The sequence below is a fragment of the Symsagittifera roscoffensis genome, chromosome 1 (genome assembly GCF_963678635.1).
Source record: "Symsagittifera roscoffensis chromosome 1, txSymRosc1.1, whole genome shotgun sequence".
In the NCBI taxonomy this organism is placed as follows: domain Eukaryota; kingdom Metazoa; phylum Xenacoelomorpha; order Acoela; family Convolutidae; genus Symsagittifera; species Symsagittifera roscoffensis.
Window position 1 is genome coordinate 43,273,989 of NC_087062.1, and position 23,999 is coordinate 43,297,987.

Sequence of the window (23,999 nt, forward strand, 5' to 3'; positions counted from 1 at the left end):
GCCGTTAACTTTTTATTCCGATGGGACTAATGTGTAAAATTTCTACTCGTGACCTTCACACTTTTGTTGTTCGATAGCAGCTTGCTTTCTTCATAACAAAGGAAATGAACTGAGCTTGAAAAGAAATCAAAAGCCAAACCGCGTAAAAATCAAATTCGAGCGTGATCAAGTTATAAGACTTTTCCTAAAAAAAAAACAAATCATCGCAACCTATATAAGCGAAAAGTCGGTGAAAATCACTTCGTTCATTTACAAATTTGAAAAAAAAATCCCGTTTGGCACCCTGGCCAACCGATCACTAATGTAGTTGTAATTGCAAAAATTTTCTAGCCTTTTGAAAGATTATATTCATGCATTTCCTGATAATTTATTGTTCCGGCTACTAAAAATGGGAAAGAACTTTGTATTCGAGTGTTTTAGTTTTTTTCTTTTTTTTTGTTTTCCACAAAAAATCAGGTACCACAAAAAATCATTGGACTGGTTAGAATGATATATAATAATAAAGCCGTTTCAGTCGTGATCCGAACGACATTGAAAACTACCAAAAAGTGTTCCCAGAGTCGAGAAAAACCGGTTAGAAATTTTTGATTTTTCGTCCTATTTTCGAGCAAGTAAAGCGAGCGAGCAGGCTTACATTAGTTTATTAGTCCTGAAAATTTAATTTCACTCGAGTAAATTTCGATTTTGGAGTTTTGAGCTCCATTTTAGGAATCAAAAACTTCAAAAAGCTTCGAAAAAAATTTGAAAATTTCTTCAAATTTTTTTATGATTCTTTTTATGTTGTTCTAGTCACTTTTTTTACAGAAATTGTTTTCCAACTTGCCTTTTTTACTATGACTGTCGAATATGCCTAAATTCTATCTTTTCGTTCAGATCCTCATCATACTAAGCAGAAAAAAACGACAATAATTTGAAAAAAAAAATCGTAATTTTTTGAAGACTATGGTCAGAACTGTGATACTTGCACAGTAACCGGCTATCCTTGTTCAAGTTGTGTCTTGATCTTAATTATGACGCAGACCTCATTTATAACCGAGCTAATGTATGAACTAACCGCAAAACACTTTTCGATCCACCCACTCGTCTGCTGCAGGATCTCTCATTGCACGCATGGATGAGCTTCCTCAATTGAAACAAGCATTCTCTGAATGTAGAAAAGAACGGGTGGTGACTAATCAGACACAATGACGTCAGAGTGTTGTTCCTCTGTTTCCATTTTTTCACCCTGCCTACTGAGCCTCTGTGGCCAGTCTGGGATCCTTCTACACTTCCATTCCAGCTTAGATTATCGCTATCTGTGCTACACTGACTTATTGTATCCGGCTGTCTTCCTCTGTTGAAACCCTCCTGGTCGAAGTTTCGGTTTTCGGCCACAGAGTCAGCCGGTTTGTTCGCTCTGCTCTTTGCCTCTGCAACGTACTTCCGGTCAAAAGGTCGGAAGAAATTCAAACATATGCCATATCTGATCACGCCACTTTCTTTGTCCGTGAGCGTGAATACAAACGATGATGCGTCTCTGAGAGGCACTCGTTTTTGACTCACACTGAAACAAGAGAATTCGAGCAAATTTTACCCTCAAAATCTTCACTATAGTATGTTAGCTTTTTGTTATTTCCGAATTGTCATAGCAGAATATAAGCATGCATCTATCTCTGCAAGAAAGCTTGCTGTTCATCACATATTTGTGTTCTAAACAGTGAAGTCACTCAAATAAACAATCTAATTTTATTTGAATGAAGTTCATGAATTAAACACAAGAAAACTGTACTGATTGAAATTACTCAAAAAAATTTTTACTGATTGAAAACTGTACTCAAACTGTACTGATTGAAATTAAATCTAAATTTGGATAATTCAGCTTTGCATGAGAAAACTTTCATATCTGAAACTTTATTAATGTAAACAAATTTTGATGGTTTTTTGAGAATACAATGGGTTATATGATTTCTTGTTAAAATCTGGAAAAAAGGCTCAGAACAATAAAAAAAGGCACATTCAATTTCTAGAATCAAAAATTGTATCGAAATATTTTTAAGTGTATTCAGAAAAATTAACTGTTCCGATTTTAAAATAAAGTGACGGACTTGACTATTTTTGCTTGGGGTGATTTTTTCTACCATCTGAAAATAACGTTGTAATGAGCTCAAAATTACGATTATTAAAAACAATTTTTCATTACGATTATTTCTTTCAAATGGTATATTACGAAAAAAAAAACCATCCAAAATGAAGAAAATTTAATTATCCCTTAAAATAATCATTGATTAATTTAGGGATAAAAATCAAAATAACTGAAGTTTTTGTTACTTTTTTTAGTTTGAGACCACGAGTTAATAAGAAAACCCTTATCCGCAGAGACAACTAGACTGATAGAAATGTTCATATGAATACGTACAAAAAATATTTCGATCACAGAAATTGTCTATGCGGATAAGGTTCATTTTAACTCATAGTCTCAAAGTTTCATTTCAATATTTTTCTGTTTAAGCTTTTATATACTTTAATGTGTAATTCGGTTACGCACTGACTACAGATAAATCGCTGTTGATTGAATCAATTCAGATAAAATTTAAGAATTCAGATAAAAGAATTAAGAACTAGCAGCAAAATAAAGGCTGTCAACTAATTTTTAAAATCAGGGAAACGGGTTTAAAACACTTATTATCCATTTTTTCGTCAGACTCGTTTTTATACCTAAAACAGCATCAGGAAAAAAAACAAAAATTAAAATTTTAACAAACGAGCAGGCTATAGCTTTTCTTTTCATTCAATGTGCATGCAAAAGGCGGGACAAAACTTTTTTCAACTTTCGAACGTCGGAAAACAAATATATAACACTTAAGCTCATTATATTTTTTGCAACTTTCTTGACCTTTTTCATGATGTGAAAAATTAGTGAATTAGGCAAAACCGATAACATAAGTCTTTGCAAAGTAAAACATAGCCAACAGACAGTTGTAAAAGAGTAAATAAAGGCAAAGAAATAGAAGACGTATTTTTATTTAATAAAAACTTCTTAACTCTGCAACTTTCGAATTGCTGAGTAGATATCAAAACAACAATGTTCTAAAACTTAAGAGACTGACAATATGCATTATTAAAAATCGATCACATTTCCGTGACGTTTACTTTCACTCTTTGCTAGTGGAGTTTGCCTTCCTTTTAACAGTAAATAAACTGAACCTAAAAAAAGTAAAAGCGCGAAAAGTAAGTTTGAACCTGAATCAACTTTCAGACTGTTCCTTTTAAAAAAAACATCATCGCGACCCTACACAAGATTCTGAATTACGTCCATCTACTCTTACTCTTAAAAATCAGGGAAACGGGTTTAAAATGCTTATTATCCATTTTTTCTTCAGACTCGTTTTTATACCTAAAACAGCATCAGGAAAACAACAAAAGTTAAAATTTTAACAAACAAGAAAGCTATAGCGTTTCTTTCCATTCAATGTGCATGCAAAAGGCGGGACAAAGCTTTTTTCAACTTTCGAACGTCGGAGAAAAAATATATAACATTTAAGCTCGTTATATTTTTTTCATAAATTTTGCCCAATTTGAGAAAACTGGATCAAACGGTAAAAAAATAATTCCGCTGGGATATCTGAAAATTAAAATCAAATTTCGAATCTAGAAGTCGACTACATTTTTCGTGAAATTTAATCTTTTGCTGTTCGATAGTTTGCCTTCCTTCTAACAGTATGAAAAACCGTCATGATTTTTACAAGAGTCTTAACTTACGTTCATTGACTTGACTCTAAAACACAAACCAATCTGCACTGCACAAACCAATCTGAACTGGAATATACTAGTTTTAAACACCGGAAAATAGTGACTTTGTAATTTAATTAAGTTACTTCTCATTAAAAACTAATGAAAACCTCAACCTGCTCGACGGAAGTTTTCCATAAATTGCCACGTCTTCGTCTTTTCAATTCAACTTTGTACTTTGTAGTTAACCGTAAAATTTTGTAAATCATTTTGTAAACTCATTTTTGTAAAACTTTCATTTTAAACTGATTAGCTATATAGTAAGCGGTATCCAATTTCGATTGAAAAAATTAGGTGCCGAGATAAGGTCACACTTAGGTAGACCGGTGACTTATTTTACAGAGAGGCGAAGCTGCACTCCGAATACATGTTGAAGCAAGGTTGCTGTACAAGTAGTACAATCTTCCGATCACATTCATAAAAACTAAAACGGTTTTCTCTTCTTCAAACTAGTCTCGTATTTGCGCGTGATGTGATTAAAAAATTATGTGAAAAATTAGTGAATTAGGCAAAACACATAACATAAGTCTTTGCAAATTAAAACATAGCCAACAGACATTTGTAAGAAAGTAAATAAATGCAAAGAATTAGTAAAAGTATTTTTTTAAAATAAAAACTTCTTAACTCTGCAACTTTCGAATTGCTGAGTAGATATCAAAACAACAATATTCTAAAATTTAAGAGACTGGCAATATGCATTATTAAAAATCGATCACGTTTTTTGTGACTTTTACTTTCACTCGTTGCTAGTGGAGTTTGCCTTCTTTTTAACAGTAAATAAACTGAACCTAAAAAAAGTAAAAGCGCGAAAAGTAAGTTTAAACCTGAATCAACTTTCTGATTAGCTATATAGTAAGCGGTATCCAATTTCGATTGAAAAAATTAGGTGCCGAGATAAGGTCACACTCAGGCAGACCGGTGACTTATTTTACAGAGAGGCGAAGCTGCAGTCCGAATACATGTTGAAGCAAGGTTGCTGTACAAGTAGTACAATCTTCCGATCACATTCATAAAAACTAAAACGGTTTTTCACTTCTTCAAACTAGTCTCGTATTTGCGCGTGATGTGATTAAAAAATTACGTGAAAAATTAGTGAATTAGGCAAAACACATAACATAAGTCTTTGCAAATTAAAACATAGCCAACAGACAGTTGTAAGAAAGTAAATAAATGCAAAGAAATAGAAAAAGTATTTTTTTAAAATAAAAACTTCTTAACTCTGCAACTTTCGAATTGCTGAGTAGATATCAAAACAACAATATTCTAAAATTTAAGAGACTGGCAATATGCATTATTAAAAATCGATCACGTTTTTTGTGACGTTTACTTTCACTCTTTGCTAGTGGAGTTTGCCTTCCTTTTAACAGTAAATAAACTGAACCTAAAAAAAGTAAAAGCGCTAAAAGTAAGTTTGAACCTGAATCAACTGTCAGACTGTTCCTTTTAAAAAAACATCATCTCGACCCTACACAAGATTCTGAATTACGTCCATCTAATCTTACTCTTAAAAATCAGGGAAACGGGTTTAAAATACTTATTATCCATTTTTTCTTCAGACTCGTTTTTATACCTGAAACAGCATCAGGAAAACAACAAAAATTAAAATTTTAACAAACAAGAAAGCTATAGCGTTTCTTTCCATTCAATGTGCATGCAAAAAGCGGGACAAAGCTTTTTTCAACTTTCGGACGTCGGAGAAAAAATATATAACATTTAAGCTCGTTATATTTTTTGCTACTTTCTTGTCCTTTTTCATAAAATTTGCCCAATTTGAGAAAACTGGATCAAACGGTAAAAAAAAATTCCGCTGGGATATCTGAAAATTAAAATCAACTTTCGAATCTAGAAGTCGACTACATTTTTCGTGAAATTTAATCTTTTGCTATTCGATAGTTTGCCTTCCTTCTAACAGTATGAAAAACCGTCATGATTTTTACAAGAGTCTTAACTTACGTTCATTGACTTGACTCTTAAACACAAACCAATCTGCACTGCACAAACCAATCTGAACTGGAATATACTAGTTTTAAACACCGGAAAACATTGACTTTGTAATTTAATCAAATTACTTGTCATGAAAAAACCAATGAAAACCTCAACCTGCTCGACGGAAGTTTTCTATGGTGTTTTCAATTCAACTTTTTACTTTGTAGTTAACCGTAATTTGTTTTCATTTTTGTAAATCATTTTGTTAACTCATTTTTGTAAAATTTTCATTTTCAACTGATAAGCTATATAGCGGTATCCAATTTCGATTGAAAAAATTAGGTGCCGAGATAACGTCACACTTAGGTAGACCGATGACTTATTTTACAGAGAGGCGAAGCTGCACTCCGATTACATGTTGAAGCAAGGTGGCTGTACAAGTACTACAATCTTCCGATCACATTCATAAAAACTAAAACGGTTTTTCTCTGTTATTCAAACTAGTCTCGTATTTGTGCGTGATGTGATTTAAAAATTATGTGAAAAATTAGTGAATTAGGCAAAACTGATAACATAAGTCTTTGCAAAGTAAAACATAGCCAACAGACAGTTGTAAAAGAGTAAATAAATGCAAAGAAATAGAAGAAGTATTTTTTTTAAATAAAAACTTCTCAACTCTGCAACTTTCGAATTGCTGAGTAGATATCAAAACAACAGTATTCTAAAATTTAAGAGACTGGCAATATGCATTATCAAAAATCGATCACGCTTTTTGTGACGTTTTTTTTCACTCTTTACTAGTGGAGTTTGCCTTCCTTTTAACAGTAAATAAACTGAACCTAAAAAAAAGTAAAAGCGCGAAAAGTAAGTTTGAACCTGAACCAACTTTCAGACTGTTCCTTTTCAAAAAAACATCATCGCGACCCTTCACAAGAGTCTGAATTACGTCCATCGACTCTTACTACCAACATTTTTTCAGAAATACTTTGACTTTTAGATATTTATAACCAGTAACTGTCGTCGCGTAACTGACGAGTCTGAACAACAATCATACACTCAAAAAACAAAAAAAAACGACTGAAGACAATGTTCCTAACCCTTTCAGTGGCCAATCTAACAAGGGCAGATTGGCCGTACTTATTTGGCAGAGAATTGGGTGCCTTTAAAAACTTTCAACAATCAAAAATTATTGCAACTTTGAACATCTTAATCCTCGCACGGTTCAGATCAATGCATTCAGAGACAGCAACAAAAAATAATTCAGCTGATAAAAACTTAGCGGAAAGCTATTTCGCTGAAAAAAAAAGATTACATAAACAAAAGTAGCAAAGAAATATTCATTAAAAACGAAAAAAAACCTTTTATTTTCAAATTTGCGTCGTTTTTGAGCATGATATGAACAAACAAAAGCTTAGAACGCAAGTAAATAAGGCATAATCGATCAGATCGAAAATTAAAAGAAAAAATCCAATTCTAATTTTCTGCAGATGATTTTTTAAACATACATTCGTATGATTATTTGTGATAGCTGATTTTGGAAAATTTTTCTTTTGAAAAAACTTTCTTTTGAAAAACCTTTTTCTTTAGAAAAAACTTTCTGATGGAAAATTTTATTCGAACTACGACTGAAAAGTTGAATACGATATAGTCACAAGATATAAAAATTGCGACTTTTTGTTCAAGCAATGAGCGAAGTCGCCGTTTCCCCAAAGATTCAAATATATCAATCTATTTTTAATTTCTTCTTGAATAATAAGTATCATTAAAGAGTTACGCCAAGATGCTTTAAATAATTTTTCTCGTCTAATTGGTACCTAATTAGATGGTACCCACATGTATCCTCTAATGTACTCTGACACCTCCATCAACCACGTTATTTTTAATACGTTCCAGGTTGTTCTTCTTTTCTTCATATTTGAACTTGAGACTAACAACTCGGCTTTGATTGCTTTTTTTGAAAAAGACGTGGGTTTCACGATAATAACATACAATTTTTAAAATCTTTTGAAGCCGAATCGTTGCCTGAGGCAAATAAAATAATTGAGTTGAAAACTAATTGCCAGAATTTAACCTCCAAAAAGACAAGTGCCCTTTTTTGCCTCTTGTTTGACCTGCGGATAAGAGGCAAGTAAGTATCTAGAAGCTTCGCAGACTGGTGTTTAGATGAATCGAAATAACAATAGAAATCAATTTTTACCAGTAGAAACCAACACAACTGATAAGATTTTCATAAGCAGTAGGCTGTTAAACAGTCGACCCTTTGCATCAAGAGAATACTAGGCAGAAAAGATTTAACAGAGTACTATAAAGCCTAGTAAAAACAACTCCGAAAAAATTTACAAAACTTACTTTCAACAACTCTAGTAATTTTATCTCTCGGTACAGATCTTGCGCAGAAAAATTTAGGAAGCTGCAGCCGTTTCATACTAAAACAAGCGAATGAAGGAACGATTTTACATAAACTATTAAACAATTTTTGAGAGACAAAAGAATGAAGAATACAAAAAAGCCGGAAATAGTTTTGATGAAAAATTTCCAACTTGAACGCTCTTTTAAAAAATTATAGCCTCATGACTTATATTTCTGAAACAATTCATAATTGAGCTTGTGAAAAAAGATAGCTTACTAATCCGCATATGTAGTCAAAACATGCATAATAATTATTTCAAGAACACAGATTTTTCAACAAAACCTGGTTAATGTGAATACAAAAAACAAAACCTATTAGAAAAGCACGGATCTGCAAAACTCTAGGACCACAATTTTAAAAAAACAGCCAACAGACAGTGCGAAAAGAGTCAATGAACGCAATTAAATGAAAAAAACCGCCTTGTTATTTGAAACAATCTCAATTTTCGAAATTCGATGAAAAAACTAGATGCCTTTAGAGCTCTTTGAATTTCTAGAACAATTAATGATGGGACCTTCCCGACAAATTGATAGGATTAATAGGTAAATTTTTTATTTTGCTGGAAAAATTGAAAATTATATTCCATTTTGCAAACAAGAAGTCGGTCACGTTTTTCGCGACCTTTACACTTTCGCTGCGCGATAAAGAGTTTGCCTTCCTTTAAAAATATCTAAAGTCAAATCGGGAAAAAGTAAATTAGAGCTTGAACAAATTTTAAACATTTAAACATTTTCTTGAGAAAAAAACGATAAAAATCAACGTGACCTTCAAAGACTCTTAATACCAACCTTTTTCAGAAATACTTTCACTTTTAGATATTTATAACCAGTAACTGTTTGTAAAGTTAATTGGAGACTTTTCATCGACAGAAAGAGAAGACCTTTACCGCAAATAAAAAACTATTTCAAAATGCGTCAGTTACTAGCCCAAGAAAGCCTAGATAGACTCACAATCAGTCAAAAAATTGCAACCAAGAATTGCAACCAAGATGCCGAAATTGAACAAACCGATCGAGGCAATGCTATATATCATAAATTAGCCTATATCATAAATTAATTTTAATCCTCTATGGGATATTTTAATTGGCGTGGGCTATATTGGTGTGGGCTATTGTGTCCATTGGGTTATATTGGTATGGGATAATTTGTAATGGGATACTTTCATATGGGATACTTTGTCCTGTCACCAAAATTATGACCCGGAGAGTAGTGGTCGGGAAAAAATTTGCTTTGTTGGCAATGTAGAAGGATTATAAAACCGATCCGTTTGGTTGTACAATATCGATTTGAGCTTTGTCATATTATTTGAATCTGTCGATTGCAACATCGACCAGGAGGTGGCGCTGAAATAAATGAACCAGTGGCAAGTAGATTTGGGCAATTAAGACTGTTTTACTTATAAAGAAGCCTTGAACTTTTTCACAAGTCGGCGACACGTTCTTGCCATTGACACGCTGTTGAGGCAGCATCGAAGATAAGAATAGCGAGATTGATAGTTTAGCTTGTCTTGCTTGACAGCAGTAAGAACACCGTCATGTTTCGTTGTTTAATTGTCATTTTCCAAGATTGTCAACTCAAAAAAGATAAAGCGTACCTTTTTCAAGTGCGAGCCAGGTCTCGGTTATGGAAATAAGATCAGATTGACCAGCATGTCTGCGTTACTAAAAATTTGTCTTCTTTGAGCTGTAGCAGACGAAGTCCATTATAAAAGAACTAGCGTGTGTAACGCACCTCTGGTGCTTCGAATTTTTGGCAACTAATGAAAAACCGCATATATTCGAAACGAGATCTGCAGCCTTTTAGTGTACTCCGACAGCACCCAATTACAGGGTTAGTAATTTCAAATTTTATAATTTTCTTAAATTCCAAATTTGAAAAACCATAAAAGCCTCATATCTCGAAAACTCAAAGGGCCACTGGAGATATTTAGAGGCCTGATTTGCAACCACTGAGAGGAACCTGAGAGCACCCTACTATAGGGTTGGGAATTTCAAATTTCGTGAATTTCAAGTTTCCCGGAAACAATTTTTAAATAAAAAACGTCGTATCTCGGAAACTTAAAGCATTTGAGCAGTCGCATTTGGACGCAAGAATTGCAGACCCTGAGACAACCCTGAGAGTACCCAGCGACATGGTTGAGAATTTCGTATTATGTGAAACTTTTTAAAATTATGTTTATCATAAATTTTCTTACAAAAACACTAAAAACGCCAAATATCGAAAACAACAAATATCTGAGTAGTCCTATTTTGGAGACAAGATTCAAATCTCCTGGGAATACTTTGGCAGCATCCAATTAGAGGGTTTGGATATTTTAAATTTCGTGAATTTTTCTACATCTAAGTTTACTAAAAATCTTGGAAAAAATCATAAAAAACGTCATATCTCAAAACTTGCAAAAAATTGAGCAGTCAAATTTGGAGGTTAAGTTAGCAATCCTTATGAGTACCCTGACACCACCCAATTACAGGATAAGGAATTTGAGTTCTCGAAAAAAAAACTATCCAATTATTTCAATTCTCTGGAAAACTACAAATATTTGAGGGCAAAATTAGCACCCCCAGAGAGTAATCTAATAGCCCCAAGTACAGGGTTGGGAATTTCAAATTTCAAAAAAAAAAAATTAAATTTTCTGAAAAACTTTGAAAAACTCAAAAAACAAAAAAAAACGTCATATCTCGAAAACCACAAGGACTTGAGCAGTAATATTTGGAGGCAAGATTCGCAATGCTCAAGAGTACTCTTATAGCACCCAACTACAGGGTTAGAAATTTCACGTTTTGCAAATTACTTTGTAATTTGTTTTCTGAAAACTTTTGAAAAAAAACATGTCGTATTTCGTACCCCTTGCGCAAAATTCGCAACCCCTTGAGGAAAATCGCAACTCCTTGGGCAAAATTCGTAAGCTTTTTCAACGTATTAATTTTGCATGTTTAGCGAAAGAACTTTTTACGGTTAAGCTATATCGTATATTGCGAGGATTAAGAAACTTTTTTCGATTTTCCAGTTTGAATTTCACCGAGTTTAAAATAAGCAGCCGAATGGTGTGATGCTTTCAGAATTCCCCAAGGGCAAAATATGGCAACCTCTTGGGGAATCCTGAAAGCATTTAAATATATAATACTAGATTAGTCCAAACTTTTGGATTGTCAATTTTGGTGTTTCTTTCGTTTTTAGTTTCTGATCCTTTTTCATCACTTTGGCGAGTGAAAAAGTAAAGACTGAGTAAGCCTCAAAAAAGATTTAAAATAAAGATCAGTAACTGAAAACTGAAGCCACAGTCTTTGCCTTTCCGCTCGAGGTTTTGAGATTTCAGGTCGACATCATTTAAGATGAGTTGTCTACTGTATTTCAGTATTGCTGTTTGGTGAGTTCTTTGCTGATAATTATTTTATACTTCACATTGTCAGAAGTAAAGCAGAAAACATCATGTCACTTTCGTTTGTATAAGGAAAATGCACACGCAAGGCACTTGGCTTGTAGTTTCCTCATTGAAATGTGATTTCCCATTGGTGATTTCACAATTAGTACCAAAAAATAAGGAAATCATTGAGCAGTCTTATTTCACTGTCTTGTCGCTTTCTTGAATTTTTGTCGATTAATTCAGATACACTTTTGATACCTAGACTACTAATGTTTGAGGTTTGGGGGGCATAGAGTCATTTGCATGAGCAGGTCATGTGTCGAATTTCGATTCCTTTTCGAAAAACACCTGAATTACACTGAGCGAATTTTTAATTTCCTCAAATGTCGCTGTTGTTTTGTGAAAAATATTTTGATATTCTTGATGCATCCATACTTCTCTTGCATGGCTACGTTGGGTGTTATGTTCTTTTTTGTGCTGGACATGTAAAAAATGCGGAGTACGAGCTTTTTCTCCAATATCAAGGATGCCAGTAACATCGGCTTGAGAAAGCCCACGGCGCTGACTGATCTTATGTAAGTTACACCACCATAATATGCAATCGAAATATTGTTAGTTCTCAGTGATTAATCTTTACACGGCGTGTAAGTTTTGGCATGTTTGCTTATTTTAGCTAGTGCTCTCATTTTTCTTCCAGAGATTAAGACAACGAAAATGGTTATGGGCAATACAGAAACACAGCCCACAGACAGTTGGAAAAGATTAATGAACGCAAGTAAACAAAAAAAAACACTGACTTAGTTGAAAAAATTTCAACTTTCGGAATTCAAAGAGAAAAATAGATGCCCTTTAAGCTCTTTGAATTTCTCGAACAATTTATGATTGGCATTTTTCTGATAACATTAACCGAACTTGAGAAAATTAGATCAATAGGTAAAGTTTACTCCTCTGGAAATCTTAAAACAAAATTTCACTTTCGAAACTAGAAATCCTTTAGGTTTTTTCGCGACATTTTCCAGGTTCGTATTTGGAGTGCTATTTAAGTAAACTTCAGCAGATGAATTTCAATCGAACTCAAACGTGTATATATACCTAGGAGCATTCATAAATACATTAATCTGTATGAATGCACATCTGTAGTTATTAGAGCATTTTGAATCTTTTCCCTGAAAATCAAAAACTACGTTCATTGCTCTTAAAAAATATTACAATTTGCAATCCTGTCAATTTTTAATTGGCCGGCTTACTGTGTTTCTAGTGATATCATTGATTTTCTTGATATTCCCTTAACTAATATCAGGGCTGTGTAAGTATGTCAGGGTTGTGTAAATGACAAATGACGAGAACAACAAACAAGTAAAGACTTGTACAAATTGTTTGTTCCTTTAAGTGATTGAATGGATTCAATGGTAGTTTTTTTTAATTTATCGAAAAGTTGTAATTTCGCAATATATTTGGGATCATACGGTTTCCGATGTCAAATTTCTGATATAAAACTTTCCAATTATTGCAACTAGCGTATAAATTACACCTCTGGTGCTTCAAACAGATAGATAAACGTGAACACTGTTTAAGCAAAAAATAAATGAAAAACAACGAAATTAAATGCAACTAAGACTAGACTGGGGCATCCAACAACGCGTTCTATGTTGTAACCTGAACGATTTAAAATTAGCTCTTTTTTAAATCAAAAATGGTCATATCTCCGAAACTCCTGGGTTTCAGATCTTCGTAATTTCCACTCAGAAATGTAACAAAATCAGCTTTACAAATCGCTATGAAAAACCCTCAGCTGAACGCAAGGGACGAGTACCGGCATCGCGAGCTTACCCGGCGGTTATAGCGTCCTCTAAGCTGTTTCGGATCTTTCCGACGAGAAACATTCTTTGTCTTTGTTCTATTTTCCTTAAACCATCTTTTTCTATACCGTTTGCCTTGTTGTCAAACCAAATTACTTCTGATTGCTGATCATGTCATATTGACTAAAGCGCTCCAAATATTCAAGGTACATAAATTACGTTTCTCTTCCAATTACTGCTTATCAATGTGATGTTAACCCTATTCACTTTTCGAAAAGATTATACTGAAATGTAATCAGCACGTTTTGTTGCGCAATTATCTGAAAGCCCTGAAGAAAGTACGGAACAAGCATTGCTGAAAGAAGTTATGTTTCAACGTCTCTCAAAAGACTTTATCCCCAACTTTTTGCGCTTTAGGGTACCAGAGAATGGATGTTTTGAGCAATCCATCGTCTAAATTTCCAGAAACGTTTGCTCCCCAAGGAACTGTCAGAGGTCACCAAGCAGCTTCCGCTTCCGCTCTCCGAGCAGCGACTCAAAGAGACTCGCAGGGCTTTGAATATGGCTCCTCCTTCCCCTCTCAAACCCTTTGCGGTCTTTCACATGCGGTTGGTCCTGACGGACTTCAACTCGGAAGTCTCACACCGACATCAGAAGAAATTGGGTGTTCTAGCTGAGAAGCAAAACAGACCATTGCCATCTATGGGCAACACTATGTATGTCATAGATGAGATTATCCCCCCCCCCGCTCCCCAGTTACGTGGTGGATCTTCTCTCAATTGGTCCACAACGCCCAATTTTCGACAAGAAGTTCGACGTCACCTCTTTTTAGCTGACTTCGACTCCTTCCTCAGAACAGCTAGAAGAAACGGCATCAGCAACGAGGATTTCAACAAGTCGTTCTCGTATCTGAAAGGTGTCAAACGACAACGCATAGATCGAGCTGGTGAAAAAAAGCACTACTTGAAGGCAAATAACGTGACAGCGGTTCCTTTCAATAAAGGGACGGGTTTTGTCTGATGTATGCTTCAGACTAACTACGAGTCCCAGTTGGCTGATATTTTGGACGGTCGACAGTTCAACACACTTGCTCGTGAATAGCGTCCTATGGAGATCCGTGTAAAAGAGGAGTTCAACCGTGAGCTGCGCTCACTTCTCGAAGCTGGGAAAATATCAGCCGGGTTTTTTTTGAAGAAAAGAATTCCACCTGAGCCATCCCTGCTCGCCTTTATGGGGTAGCGAAAGTTCACAAGAAGGACACCCCGATGCGCCCGGTTCTTTCACTGCCTGGCAGTTGCTATGAAAAACTTAACAAGAAGTTTGCTGCGTAGTTTGACGATGTCCTTGGCTCGAATATCGAGGAACTGTCAGAGGTCACCAAGCAGCTTCCGCTTCCGCTCTCCGAGCAGCGACTCAAAGAGACTCGCAGGGCTTTGAATATGGCTCCTCCTTCCCCTCTCAAACCCTTTGCGGTCTTTCACATGCGGTTGGTCCTGACGGACTTCAACTCGGAAGTCTCACACCGACATCAGAAGAAATTGGGTGTTCTAGCTGAGAAGCAAAACAGACCATTGCCATCTATGGGCAACACTATGTATGTCATAGATGAGATTATCCCCCCCCCCCGCTCCCCAGTTACGTGGTGGATCTTCTCTCAATTGGTCCACAACGCCCAATTTTCGACAAGAAGTTCGACGTCACCTCTTTTTAGCTGACTTCGACTCCTTCCTCAGAACAGCTAGAAGAAACGGCATCAGCAACGAGGATTTCAACAAGTCGTTCTCGTATCTGAAAGGTGTCAAACGACAACGCATAGATCGAGCTGGTGAAAAAAAGCACTACTTGAAGGCAAATAACGTGACAGCGGTTCCTTTCAATAAAGGGACGGGTTTTGTCTGATGTATGCTTCAGACTAACTACGAGTCCCAGTTGGCTGATATTTTGGACGGTCGACAGTTCAACACACTTGCTCGTGAATAGCGTCCTATGGAGATCCGTGTAAAAGAGGAGTTCAACCGTGAGCTGCGCTCACTTCTCGAAGCTGGGAAAATATCAGCCGGGTTTTTTTTGAAGAAAAGAATTCCACCTGAGCCATCCCTGCTCGCCTTTATGGGGTAGCGAAAGTTCACAAGAAGGACACCCCGATGCGCCCGGTTCTTTCACTGCCTGGCAGTTGCTATGAAAAACTTAACAAGAAGTTTGCTGCGTAGTTTGACGATGTCCTTGGCTCGAATATCGACCTCAACTTTGAAACTGAAAGTTCTGCTCACCTCGGTGCAGTGTTCGATGGACGTCAAGAGTCTCTACGCCAACTGCATGTCTTGGAGGCTATCAACATTGCTCCGGATAAATTGTTTGATAGAGAAGACCTTCCTCCTGTTGACAAGCCCACGGTTATGCAGCTGATGAGACTTGCCGCTTCAAGGTTTGCTTCGTTTCTGGCGGAGAATGGTATGATCAGAACGACGGCGCTTGAACCTATCTTGGCTGGCGATGAGTTCGAATAAACACCGGACGTTCAACAACCTGTCTTAGACACCGGTGCGGTGTTTGGTTTCACCGTCCTAGTGCGAACCGGTCTACAGCTGAGATCAAGGCGAGACGGCGGTAGTTCTGCGGTTGCTCGAGACCATTGACTACAGGCCCACACGTTGTCATTCCTCGCGCGAAAGCATTTGGACGTTATATGGACGATACTATCCGAACTGCTAAGAAGCAGACAAAAAAGACATCTTGAGAGCGGCTAAATGACTTCACCAGTCTGGAGTTCACGATAGAAGAATAAATCGGGGGGCAAGATACCTTTTTGGATATGTTCCTAGAGCATCGCAACAAACGAATATCCCCTTCATGCTACTCTCCACCTACCGACAACAAAAAAAAAGAACATCATTGAGGGGGCCCAATCACCGCTTGCGCAACACATCTTCCAGGCAAGCGTTCCACTAAGGACTGGAGCAGGCGAAGGTCACTTGGGAGAAGAATCAGAACCCTCCAGAGTTCTATCAGAGACTAGAGTCCGACACTATTGAGAAGTTACTCTGCGCAACGCCAGCTACCAATGACAGAAATCGAACCTACGAACGTCCAATGATGATCCTCCAGTACAGGGGAATCATATCAGATCAGTTCCTGAAGAAGAAACAGAGTGTGTTAACAGCTGTAGTGTTTACTAGACTGAAACTTTAAACTTGTCTACCATCACTCTAATGCCGCCAATCCCTGTGGACACCCGAAGTCACGTCGTCTATCAGATAGACCGTCCTGGCTGCAATACCAAATATGTCGGCCAAACGAGCCGTCATTTCACAACAAGACTCAGCAAGCACCTGACCAGAACGCACGAGTTGGCAGCCAATTCAGTGAGTGTAGTCTCTCCACTTCCGATATTCGTGTACTACCTGCTAGTACCATCACAGCACCACAACATATGGTTGAACTGTCAAAAACTGTGAATTTTTTTTTTGAAAATTGAAAAAACACTCAAACTTCGAAAGAAAGGAAGAGCTGTCACATTTAAATCCCACATCTGCAATTTCTGGAAAAAATTGACATCACCGCGCCAAAGCGTCGCGAATTCCTTATCAAAAACTTTTTTATTTTAAGATATCATAACAGCGCCATATTTCTGAAACTAAAAGGACTTGAGCAATCATATTTGGATGGAGGCCACAGCTGCAACTGCTGGGAGTACAATGAAATAACTCTATATTTTTTGGAAATATAATTTTTGAAAAATAATAAAAACGTAAAATCTCGGAAACTAAAAACCGTTGAGCAGTCATATTTGGAGGCCAGGAATAAACCTTCAGAGAATTTTACAGTATAGAAATGAGAATTTCCAATTTCTTCGAAAACTAGGGGCCCAGCTGAAAGCTGGAGAGACCTGTTTGATCATTTTAATATTGATTAGTTTAAAATTGTTTTAAAATTTCAGGTTTCCCAAGTCGATAGCGCCCTTCCTACGCAAAAAAAGTGAAAGAGAAGCTTATGCATTCATTGGTAACGCTTTGGTAAAAAGTTTTCATGAGGGAACTTTTCAAGTCCATAGGTGTTTCCCTAGACAATAGGGGCCCAGCTGGAAGCTGGAGAGACCTGTTTGGTTATTTCAGAAAAAACGTTATACAGTGCGACAAGGCAAACCGTATCAATCATGGTTACATGCTAAATATATTTAAAATAAAATCATATGCACAATGCTTCAACAATGTGAATAATTATTCACTAGAATTAAGTGAAATGTGTTTCACAAACCAGCTAACATTAATGAAATAAAGTATTTTTCATTTTTCTAACGACTCTTTAATTTTCGAATTAATTAAATTTTGTCCAAGCATTGCAAATATGACTATAATATGTTGACTATAACTGACATCACAAAAACGTTCTGGAACAAACCGACCTGATTAAAGAGAACTAGCGTAACTCGTGCAACTTCTCGTTGGACTTCTTCGAACCATACAAAAAAACTCAACACAAAGCCAATAGCACCAAGCAAAAGCGGGAAAACGTAAGCATAGCGGATTCCATTGTCTAAAAAATACACACAATAAGTATATTGAATCTTTGTACCAATGCCAATAAACTTTTTAAAAAACTTTTCATAAGTGTACAGCTCTTCCCCGAGACAAATTAAGGACCAGCCGCTTGGGCAGGGGAGTTTCCTACAACCTGGTCTATCGATTAAACCCTTAATCCCAAATCTGGATTGGTAGTTTTTGAAGAAATCGAAAAAGTTTGAAAAAATGGCCTAAAAACCGAAAAATTGACTATTCGTAAGTGTATAGCTCTTCCCCTAGACAAATTAGGGACGAGCCGTTTGTGTAGGGGGGGGGGGTTCCTACAACCTGGTCTATCGATTAAACCCTTAATCCCAAATCTGGACGGGTAGTTTTTGAGGAAATCGGAAAGATTTGAAAAAAGGCCAAAAAAGTGACTTTTCCTAAGTCTATAGCTCTTCCCCTAGGCAAGTTAAGGACCAGCCGCTTGTGCGGGGGAGTTTCCTACAACCTGGTCTATCGATTAAACCCTTAATTCCAAATCTGGATGGGTAGTTTTTGAGGAAATCGATAATTTCCGAAAAAATAGGCAAAAAAAATCAAAAAAGTGACTTTTCCTAAGTCTATAGCTCTTCCCCTAACAAATTAGGGACCAGCCGCTTGTGCATGGGAGTTTCCTACAACCTGGTCTATCGATTAAACCCTTAATCCCAAATCTGGACGGGTAGTTTTTGAGGAAATCGAAAATTTCCGAAAAAATGGGCAAAAAGTGAAAAAAGTACCGAGTTGTGAAGCTTTTCTAAGACCGTAGGGGGTGGGGTAGGGTAAAAATTGCCCTAAATTTTATGCAGGCAGGTAGGTGAAACGCTACTGAATCCATTGGTACCACTTTTATGAGAATATGACTGGTAGTTTTTTGGGAAAGCGAATTTTTCGAAAAAGCGTCTCAAAAAAAAAAAAAAAAAAAAAACCAGATCTCATCTGGAAAAAAAAAACGTTTTCATAATACCTGTTTAATAAATCAAACAGGAATTTCTGAAAAACCATAAACGACATATCTCGCAAACTAAAGAAAGTTGAGCAAACAAATCTGGAGGCAAGACTTGCAACTTTAGAATGCCCTAGGGGCACCCCATTGAGGCTTGGGAATTTCAAATTTTGTTAAGTTTTTTTGATTCTAATCTTTTTGAAAATTTTTTTTGAAACATTAAAAAAGCATATCTTTGAAACTAAGAGGATTTGAGCAGTCACATTTGGACAATGAGAATACCTCGACAGCACTTCACCATAGGGTTGAGAAATTCAAACTTCGTGAAGTTTTTTAAAAATAATTAATTTGAAAACTTTTGAATAATCATACAAAACGTGATATCTCGGAAGCTTAAAAAATTCGAGCAGTCACATTTGGAAGCCGTATTTGCAACGTATTGGAGAACGCTGACAGCACCCCAGACTAGCGTTGCTATTTCTTATTTGGTTAAGCAAACAGAGAAACGAAAATATATACTTTGCTTAGCGAATACATGAAATATGTAGTTCCAAGATATCAAAACTTCGTTGCAAGCGTTGCAAAATATTGGCGTGTTAGCAAATCAACACCTACTACGACTTCTACAATGTGCGTCAGAAGAAACGCCCGTTAAAATTTTTTAAGCATTGCAATATACGCTATAGCTTTAACGTGCAAAACATCTTTCGTTAAAAATATTACGTTGAAAAAGCTTAAACATGGAGAGACAGTGAAGCCCGCAAATAAATAAATAACATATGATCACTTACACGTATTCTTAATTGCCAAAATTCCAAATACAGAATTAATTAAAACTGATTTTGCAAATTATTGATTATCATTGGTAAATTTTTCTGGAAATCCTTCAGTTGATCTTTCTCAACAACTTTTCAGTTCGGCGGTGTTTTCGATCATCTGCGCCTTTCCAGTGCCTTTTGCGAAATCTCCGATGTTTATTGAAATACTATGGAGAAAGCACGTAAAGAATTAAATTGCCAGCGCTAACAATTTAAGCTGAGCTCGAATCAAATCAGAGGGTGCAATTTCATTATTTAGGCTTTAAACTGCGCGTTCGCGCGTCTACCGTGCATGCGGAAACTCTACGATATGATTTAACTCAGCAAAAACTACACTTATAGTTAAACAAATACCTGATACATCCTTCAGGCTGACAAAAGAAGACCACATCTGGTGGCAGATGAAAATCTTCATGATCCGTTACAGGGTACCGGCGTAATAATTCTGGTGTTTGAGCTACGCTATTACTATTGGGATAACGAGCACCTACAAAGCAAATGTAGTCGACCAATCTAGGGCAGAGATGCGAAACTGTCTCTTGTGGTATAGCCATGGTTTCATTATTTTATGACGACAGAAGTCTTCATCTCACCATCTGACATCTAGAACATGACCAAATATTTTAACAAACTTAATTTTATCACAGTTTTCCCTATTTGAAATTTTGATATTAGTTATCTAAAAGAAGTTCCCGACAAAATTGAGTATTGCACCACTCTTTTCTACTCCATTTGCGACATATCAGGCAGATAAAAACTGAGTCTAATCAAAACCTGTGGCATATTCTCAATGTGTATAATGTTAAATTGTTAAGAGAGAGAGAGAGAGGAGAGATTAAGACGCATAGTGACCTTGCATAACGAATTTCTTAGTAATTTATCGTAGCGTTCCAAAAAATCATTTTGCAAAAAACAAGGGCTCGTACGCAAAAAAGATGGGAGTTTTGGCATGCTAAAGCAGTTTTTCAGAAGGTAAAAATTCTAGTTTGTCAATGACATCCGAGATTTTTTCAAGCTCCCTAATTTTTTCGTCGAGCAATTCTTTTCGGCAAAGTTCGCCGATTGGAGATCCTAAAATGAGGAGTTCTTCTTTTGTTTTTATTTTTATTTTGGGGCATATTTTTCGAAATTGTGTTAAAATTGAATTATACTGTGTACTAGTAGTCGGTCCCAAAAAACAAAGTTCACACTTCTCAGTGTTTAAGCTCAGGCCGTAAATTTGTTCCGATTTCAGAATGTTTTTAAGGTCCCGGAGTACTACCTTATAGTCGTCGGCTAAATTCCCATAATCTAAATACCAGATGTTAATTTTCGACTCCAACTGTTTGACTAGTGTATGAACTGTTTCCGCAAAAAGGGGTGGGGCTTCAGGATCACCTTGCTGAGTTCCGTCTTCTGACGTTATGACAGAGCTTCCGTAAAAAAGGTAACTAGGTTTACCATACGCGCAATGGGTGTAATTATACAATTCGGGGCGGTTTGAAAAAACATGATTCAGCATTGTTTCTCTGTTTAAAGAGTTAAAGGCATTCTTAAAATCTAAAAGAACAGTGCATTTTGGATTGTCGTCGCGTTCAATTAGGTTTCGAAACGAGTGCGCAGCTATTTCTGCTCCTCGTTTGGTACCGCATCCTACCTGTACGTTTCCGAAAAAATTTTGTCGCTCGGAGAGGGCCCTGCTTCCAGCGCGTTTAGACGCGATACGTCTCAGCGTGTTGCCTATGGCAATCGGTCTCAACCCTCCGTCTATTTTTATGAGGGCGATAAGCTTTGCGCCAAAAAAGAAAGGTCTAAGTGGTTCCGGTATTTTGCGATCTCCAATGAGGTTTATCAGCTTAGTAAGCGATTTCTGAAAATTGAGTCCTGCACTGCCATTCGACTTACTAACAAGATCTTTAAAAATTTGAGGAAATATTTTATCAGGACCTGCTGCTGATTCGTTTGGAAAGGTCATTATCGCTTTGTATATGTCGAAATCGGTTACGAAAAAACTATCCAATTTTTCTGGATTTGGAGCTGCAAATTTGGCTCGCTGCGGGTGCTTAGACAACAATTTTTGATAGTTATCAGTTGAAAAAGGAGCTAATTTGTCATCCGAAGCAGCAAGCCTTATTCCTCCCTTTACATTTCCTTCATCGAGCTCACTACTTATTAACTTTATTCTCTGCTCGAGGTCACTCAGAGGCGGGCTTGAAACTTGGGGATGGGGTTTTGGAAGTGACACGTCATTTGCTCGAATTTTTTTATTTATCAAAGAGCTCATGCTTGTGGTCTGTTTGCGTCCACTTCTTTTCGGTTGCTCCAAAAAAAACAAGAACGACGTTAAAAAAATTAGCCAATTTGTAGCATCTTCTACATTGTAGACGATGTCATTTATTTTGTCCGACAGACTTTCCGCCAAGTGAACACGCGAGTCTTTTGGTACTCTCTTGAGTACTCGGACATTTGAGATGGCTGTATTAACATAATTGTCTAATACTAAATCATTACCTATTGTTGCTTTATTAACAGATTTTACATCAACGCATAAAGGACACTGAAATCATTGGGTTTTCTCAGAGTCGCTAAGAGAAATATTTACACAACTGATATGATACCAACTAGAACAACAATCACATCTAATCCAATGTATCAGTCCTGAAGGTTTTAAGCAATCTTTGCTTGTACACTCTTTGTTGTTTTTCCTCATCTTGACGCAGCATAAAGGTAAAAAAAAGGATTTTGACTGGACTTTAGGGGACTGAACTAACCCATGATAAGCGGTTAGTGGGAATTTTACAAATCAGCAAATAAAAAATTAGACAACTAAATTAATTTAAATTTTAAAATCGAATTATAAAAATCAAAGTTGCCTAAAACCTAAGTTGCATAGCCTAATGGTTGTGACAAAATTATTAAATAATTTCAAACGGATGCCGCGAACCAGGAGTCACCGTGGTGACTCACTTGATACATCCACTGAAACTCAATACCACAATTGCGCCTCAAGATCATGTGAAAAACCATCCAGCGATATCACAGAGTTTATGCGAGTCTTGTTAGAGTTGGTACCACATTGTTTGTGTTGGCATAACACCCGAAGACGAATAACTGTCCCGAGCAAGAAAACGACACTGCCCGGATTGTGATCGACTTATTAAATAGTTTCAGATGATTAATGCAAAAATGTTTATTTTGTGCGGGCCAGCTCCCTAAATTATGTCAAGTCATCACTGAAGCGAAGAGAACGTCAAAGTTTTGCAAGTCAATCCACAACCATTTCAGGGCTTTCATAGAACCCATATTCGAAGAATCCCTTGATGAGAGTACAGAACCTGGTAAAGAGACGAGGTGCGCTCCAACGACGAACAAACTTAGTCATCTGGCATGACACAATAAACAACTCGTTGACAAAACATCGAAGTAACTTCAAACCCGAGAATAAAACGTTACACTCACTCACTCCCTCCCAGCTATTAGAAGAACTCTGAACCCTAAACATCAACAACCAGGTAAAAGCCATCGTCTACACTCGCAGAGAACGTACTCGTGATATCTCCGAAGAGCTAAAATCCTGTGGAATTCTGGTTATCGACGTGATTAAATATCTGATATCCTTCAAAAAACGCAAAAATATCCAAAATGTGCCAGTCGGTCATATTTGGAAGTTTGATCTTGAGCTGAACGTCTAATCCTGATTTTGGGGAGAAAAGTAAGATTTTAAAAAATTCGAATTGAGCCTATTATGCTCAAGTTGCTCGCGACAACTGAAAATACGAGAAAAAGCAATCAGAATATTCGAGTGATAATCAAGGGAAAGTTGCTGGAAAAAGCCGAGAGTAAAATTGCTATTTGCAATTTTACCATAATAATCCAGCACGAGTAGAGCTATCTTGGTCCCGATAGAAAATCAAGAGTTACGGAAGACGGGTAGAGAAGATAATCATTAGGACCAGATTATTACTTGAGTGGAAAGGTGGACAACTGAAGCTGCCCAAAGGTTCAGAAAGAAAAACTTATTCTTGAGTTCAAAATTATTTATTCAAAACTCAACGAGATAGATTTAACTACCTTAAATCAATTCTAGAGTTGCTTCATCTTTATTAGTTATTCGATTCTAGAGGTCGTGTTGGTATGTGAGTACCCAATTTAAGTTTTTAGGTTGATCCATCTGAAATGGATCAAAGGTCCACTGGCCAATAAAAACTAACGGTACACTTGAGGTTTCGACCCTGTTTTTCAGGGCGTTCGCGTGTTTTAGGTATTTCGAGACCTGACCATTAGGGTGAGTCTTATTTCTGGAGTGGGCGGTATATTGGTAGTAGCCTTTAAGTTGTAACACGGTTTGTAGTCTCATGTCGCAATTGAACCCAATTGGCTCCGACCGCATGTGTAACATTCGCCCGGAAGATACATATCGACGGAAAACAAAACTAAGTCCTAATACGA

General features: G+C 36.6%; 2 protein-coding genes across 9 annotated transcripts in view; one reads left to right on the forward strand and one right to left on the reverse strand.

Annotated features, from left to right (window-relative positions):
• LOC134844738 (MAP kinase-activating death domain protein-like) overlaps positions 1 to 20,171 on the reverse strand; it is a 60,371-nt gene extending 40,200 nt beyond the window's left edge. For all 7 annotated transcript variants that reach the window (XM_063861597.1, XM_063861590.1, XM_063861563.1 and 4 more), the window contains exons 1-2: positions 19,926 to 20,171; positions 1,055 to 1,543 (exon numbers count right to left, since the gene is read on the reverse strand). In XM_063861597.1, coding sequence (XP_063717667.1) covers positions 1,055 to 1,543; positions 19,926 to 20,125 — 689 coding nt within the window. In that variant the 5' untranslated portion in view covers positions 20,126 to 20,171. The remainder of the gene's footprint in view (positions 1 to 1,054; positions 1,544 to 19,925) is intronic.
• Positions 1 to 23,999, forward strand: part of LOC134844800 (inhibitor of nuclear factor kappa-B kinase subunit epsilon-like) — a 572,416-nt gene that overhangs the window by 218,576 nt on the left and 329,841 nt on the right. Inside the window, exon 1 of one of the 2 annotated variants that reach the window (XM_063861618.1) lies at positions 22,709 to 22,713. The exons of the other annotated variant lie outside the window; for it this stretch is intronic. The gene's annotated coding sequence lies outside the window, so the exon portion shown is untranslated. Of the gene's footprint in view, positions 1 to 22,708; positions 22,714 to 23,999 lie in introns of those variants that run through there. 2 annotated transcript variants of the gene reach the window in all.